Source organism: Habropoda laboriosa, unplaced genomic scaffold (genome assembly GCF_001263275.1).
Source record: "Habropoda laboriosa isolate 0110345459 unplaced genomic scaffold, ASM126327v1 scaffold110, whole genome shotgun sequence".
In the NCBI taxonomy this organism is placed as follows: Eukaryota; Metazoa; Arthropoda; class Insecta; order Hymenoptera; family Apidae; genus Habropoda; species Habropoda laboriosa.
In genome coordinates this window covers 590,112-596,063 of record NW_017100243.1, presented here as the reverse complement: position 1 = coordinate 596,063, position 5,952 = coordinate 590,112, and the positions used below count along the sequence as shown (strand labels likewise).

Below are 5,952 nucleotides of genomic sequence, written 5' to 3'. Positions count from 1 at the left end.
CCCGCGACCAACGTCACCTCGATTCCCCAAATCAGCCCAGGGCTAACGTTTGTTTTTTCTGACGCGGAAGGAAAACGAGGATATGGATCAGAGGGGGGGAGAAAGAGATGGCGCGACAGAGACCAGTTCGGTAAACTATTTGAAATTCATGAAAACCATCCTCCTACCCCAACAGGTGAGCCCCGACAACAACGTCACCACCAGCGTTCTCACGTTCGTGCCGAGTATCGACGACGCGGGCAAGTTCCTCTCCTGCCACGCTAACGTGCTGGTTATCCCGGATTCCGAGATGGAGGACGGATGGAAGCTCGACATATACCGTGAGTGTTTTCGTTGAAATTTCATAGAGACGATACGTAGAGGTGATAAGTCTCTCCCTCTTACCCTCGTTCTTTCTCTCTTTCTCTCCCCTTTCCTGCCTTTCCTTCCTCCTTTCTCTCTCCCCCTTCTCTGTCTTCTCCTCTTTCTTTCTTTCTTCCTTTCTTCTCTTCTTCCCCCTTCTCACTCACTCTGTTTCCCTTTTTCTTTACTTCTCTCCCTTCCTCCTCGCTCTCTCTCTCCCTTTTCGTTGCGATATTTCAGTAGTAAAATCGGCCATATCATGCACAACAACCTAACATTTTGATAAGTCACTCAAATTAAATATTGAACATCGAGAATATCCTTTACCTCTTCGTGACACTTAAGATTCCATGTCACTTGAACAATAACCAAATCACCCCAAGATGTTCAGTCTCAATCTACAAGATCACGCTACGTCAATCATCGCCACACTGATACGATTCCCAACGAATCTCCTAGGAACAACGATATTATCAAAACGAAATATCTCATTCGATCCAGTGTCTCGGACAACAGAGTAAAGCTCTTTACCAGACGAAAATAACCGGTGATCACGAAGAAGGGACGAAAGTGGAAGGGTCGTCTGGAATTTAGCAGCGATATCGAGATTACGCGATCCGCAGGTTCCCGCAGACAGGTCTGGGAAATCTCTCTGATTGCTTTCCCGACAGCCAGGAATTTGGAAATCCGGCTTTTTGCAGCGTCTCATCCACACGCTCTGGTAACACGTCCAATAAAAATGAAATATCGCTGATGAGCGATTTATCGCGCCGCCGCGCGGAACGTAATTTAATTCGTTTAATCGATGGAGCAACGTGTCTAGAAGCGATTGTTTCGCTTATGAAAAAGTAGAAGCTGCGTAGGGTGTAATACTTCTCAATTAGTATCGATTTCTAATTGACACTCGTTCAAAAATCTCGATCTCTCCAACTCTATTCTTTATTTAGTTCAAATTCCTCTTTCTTTACTTTGTTAGAGCCATAGAGACTCGTTCACTTTACATCAGATGAATTAAATTAAGGTACAATATAGGTTTTGGAGAAATCTGAGGTACAGAAACATATCTTGGATGGAATCGATACAGTTTCACGATTTTATAGGTTGTAACAGTGACCAGAGAGCACGCCCGAAACTCGACACTTTGCAATATACATTCTGCAGTGACAAAAATTGCTATAATTTTTATTCTATATTTATAAAAATAGCGTCAATGGATCGGTAAGGTTCTCCTGATGAAAATGAACCCAAACACGACCCAAATCGGACTATTTTTGATCTAATTTCGCTTGGATAATTGTCAAGGATAATACAGGGTGTCTCAATAATAACGAACATCGAAATTATTTCTGCTGGTATTGAAAGTAAAAAAAACTTACTAAGAGAAGTTTGTACGATTTGAAGACGTGATTGTGATGATAAAAATAATCTTCCCAAATTCATCTTGAATCCTAATCATTCAGGTCATCTATCAATACTATTTCCATAAAAATAGAACGAAAGTTATAACGAGAATAATTTTCGTTATTACAAAATCCATTGTAACGAGCGTGATATTTGTTTAAAATGCAGAATTTCAATTACTCAGCTCTGTTATAATGCAATCCATAGAATTCTGAAACTATGGATACAATTGAAATTCATAAAGTGCTCGAAAGCTTAATTCTATTTGGAACGGTATCGATGTATTCAGTGTTATAGTAATACCAATACCGTTTAGTATTCATTGTAGCAAGTATTAATATCAACCATCGATACCAAGTACTTAACCTTTCGATATGTTTCAAACCTTCCAAGCAAGATCAGCAAATTTCTCGAAAAATCGCGAGAGAAATTTGTATCATTTCCTATCGCTATCCAGAAGTTCTTTGCAACTTGCACGAAGCTTCAATGCGAAACGCGTGTCGTCGTCGCAACGTCCATTCTTCCAGCCAACTTTCCTGGCCACGGGGGTTTATTTGGATTAATTAAAAATTTGAATTAATTCTTTCGTGGCTCTTCAATGTGGAAATTCCTACTTCGAACCAACGGAGACCGGGTTAAGTTGAATCTGTTGCAGTATGCAAGCGGAGTCGCATGGAATTATAACGTGAGCGCTTTTGGAAGTTATTAACGTTATAGAGAATCGCCGGACGGAGAAAAGAGCGTAATAAAATGTATCTCGCGCTGGAGGATTTTCGCGATGGTAAACTGTTAATGGTGGAACGAAGTTTTATGGAGATTGAACGAAGTTGGAATAATTGCTTCGAGTTTTGGAGAAAATTCTGAATAATTCTTCGAGTTTTGAAAAAAATACGGAAAAAATCTTGCAATTTTAAAAAAGTTCTAAATAATTCTTCGAGTTTTGGAAAAAATCCGGAAAAAATCTTGGAATTAAAAAAAAATTGTAAAACCTTTACAGTACGAAAATAACTATTTCATAGGGAACTGATGAACGAAGAAAAGGATATAATGATATTTAACAATAATCAACGACTTCGAGTTGCCAGATTAAAATTTCACGTTTCAAACTTTTCTTCGAAAAATTGCACACTCTGTTTATAATGGAAAAATCATTGAGAAAAACAGTGCGAAAATTGGTGTGTTACGGGGAACTGGTGGATGGAGCAATGGAGTATAATTAAAATATTTCATAGTGGGAGAGTTTGCGAGGTTAAATTACAATAGTGGACTGGAACGAAGTTTTATGGAGATTAAATAAAGTCAAAATACTAGTTTCGAGTTTCGAAGTTCAAATTTGAAATTTCTAATTTTACCACTATATTCACGAAAGTAATTCTACGAGAAATTTTCATTTATTCCGTAATTAATAAAAAAAAAATTGAGAAAATTTTTTTAATACTTTTCCATACTTATAGTCTCCGTTAAAGTTGATGTCCTAATTTTATTATCTTCTGTCCTACTTGTCACAGCAAAAAGTGCCTGGAATTGATTATGAAATTGTATTGGCATGGTCATAGCTAAGAACAAGCTCTCGTCTTCGTTAAGTTTCTCATTTTAAGACGTTTCTTTCATTCGTACTGTCTTGTTCCCGCATAGAATAATCATCCTTCTGTAAATTTCCGCTCCACTAACACCCCCGCCACTTAAGAACCTGACGACAGCACGCTATTCCTCCGATGTGCAATCTTACAGTGGAACAGGCTTCTTGGCAGCCGACCAGAACACACTATAAACTAAACAGAAACGCTCGAACCAGAACGATAGCGATGCCAAATATTTAAAGGAACATTTCTGCTGTACAATTCCGCCCGTTCTTTTCTTTCTCGATCTCGTGAATCTGCGGATAATCCACGAAACGAGAGCATTTTGAATCGAGAGCGAATTGAATTTTCATAAACCACAGTCTCTTCGTCTGCATTCTTTTTTTCGGAGATGTGAACCTCAAACAATGCTGTAAAAACTAAAATTAACATTCGTAACGCGGGAAGAAATACAGACGAAGAAACTGAGATTTATGAAAACTCGATTTTTATCTAAAATAAATATTTGCAAATTTCGGGGAAAGTCTGAAATTTCACGAGGACACTTCACCACGTCAAAATTATCTCCAGTGCAAGTATAATACCAAAATTAAATACTCAGTGCACTAAAAAAGAAAAAAACTGCAGACATTTCCAAATAACTTCATTTCCATAAACTTAAAAACACCCAGATTTACGAAAACTCCACTTTTGTTTAAAATAAATATTTGCAAATTTCGGGGAAAGTCTGAAATTTCACGAGGACACTTCACCGCGTCAAAATTATCTCCAGTGCAAGTATAATAACAAAATTAAGTAAATTTCATGAACTTAAAAAAATCGACTTTCACCAGCAATCGAAGCGCAATTAAAAGAGACATCCGCTCGATAAAAATTCCAAAAAATAGAGTCTTCCTAATTTTGCCAAAAAACGCTCCTAGTAGAAAATCCAGCCAGGTTAATATCACGCGTTCCGTGCTTCATATTTCTCCTTCGAGCCGCACTTAGCGCCCGTAAACCGCGTATTTCAACAGCGTGTCGGCACAAAGGCCGGTGAAAATCGCGAGGAGGACTCCGCGTTCGAAATTAAAACTCACGTCGATCGAGACGGCTCGGCGCGAGAGGGAGGAAAGGGAACTTATTTATCCAACGGGGGGGTTTCTGTCAAGCCGAGGCCGCCGCGTATTGGCTTCACGCTGGATCTCCGGCTCGCTATTAGCAAGAAATCCGCTCTTTTCCCCCTGTGGCCGTTCGTTCGATATCGTTCCTGCTTCACTGAAAACCGGGCAAGAACCAACCAACGAACGAGTAGAAAAAGACGAGAGAAGAAGAAAAAACATAGGGACGGAAGAAAGGAAGGAAGGAAATGGAGGAGGAGAAGCTTGAAAGAGAGAGAAAGAGAAAGAGAGCCGTGAAAGAGCAGCTGTAATATCGATTCACGACGTTCACCAGCCGGCTCTTGCTTATGATTTCTCTGGTAATACGAGTCCACCGAACAAATCCGATAATTCCGCCGCAAGATTCGTGCCTGCAATAACCAGTAAATTTTTCTCTATTTCTCTCTCCCAGCCTTCCCGCCTCTCTCTCTCTCTCTCTCTATGTTCCCGTCTAGCTCGCTGAAATTACCGACGCGACGCGCGGATGCTAATGGAGAAAAAGCCAGACTGGACCGCTGGATAGGTAAAAGAAAGAGGAGAAGAAACGATGTGATAAAAGTGGAGGTGAGTGTGGATCGAGGAGAAACTTGATGGAGAGACATGGAAACTTTGCTCTTGGATAAAATAAGAGTGAAACGTAGCGATAGGATGGAGGTGAACGGTGATAGGAGAAAGGGTTAGAGAGTGGACGATGAAAATAGGAGAAAACGAGAGAATCTTCAGCCATGGATCGGCATGCACCATTAATTTCCGCGGAGCTGATCCCTGTTCTTTTTCTCTTTCGTTTGCTCTCGGTTTCTTTTAACTTTTATATTGGACAGTGAAATCACGGCGTTAATCTCCGGCAAACCGTGTCAGGAGGCTGCATAACGCTTGGTTCGTTGTGGGACCGGTCTAAGAGGTTGTTGCGAAATTTACAGGCCTGTTTCACGAGTATCGATCTGAGGGAAAGGTTTCATCGGTAGGTTGGAGCGTTTGATTTTACGATCGATTCGATTTGCTGGCGTAAAGGTCTGTAGAAGTTGTTCAAAGTGGTGTTTATAGATAAAAGTAGGTATACAGGATGCTTAAAGAGAAATATTAACATTTATACTACCACTCGTAAATACTTGTCCATATATATATATTTTTTTATTCGTTTATGTGACACATTTTTCAAGATAATTATGTTTTTTTAAATAAGGACCACGAAATGAATTAAATGCTTGACTTACTGGAATAAAGAACATTGTAAACAAGCAGGGAGGCAAATAAGTTTTTATTCATTGATGTGATGCATTTTGCAAAATAATTATATTTTTTCAAATTAGGAGTACATGTAAAACAAGTTATATCCTAGAACATTGTGAACAAATGGGGAAGCAAATAATTATGAACAGTGAAACCACGTGGAGAAAATTCCAAAAACGTGAAGTCTCTTTAAAAACAAAACTTACTTCCGTATAAATAAGTATTAAAATTTCTTTTTAGGAGCACCCTGTAGTATAGTCGAA

At 39.3% G+C, this 5,952-nt stretch overlaps 1 protein-coding gene across 1 annotated transcript in view; it reads left to right on the top strand.

The window, feature by feature from the left end:
• Window positions 1–5,952, top strand: part of LOC108572100 (synaptogenesis protein syg-2-like) — a 485,655-nt gene that overhangs the window by 433,891 nt on the left and 45,812 nt on the right. The window contains exon 8 of the mRNA XM_017934291.1: window positions 176–320. Coding sequence (XP_017789780.1) covers window positions 176–320 — 145 coding nt within the window. The remainder of the gene's footprint in view (window positions 1–175; window positions 321–5,952) is intronic.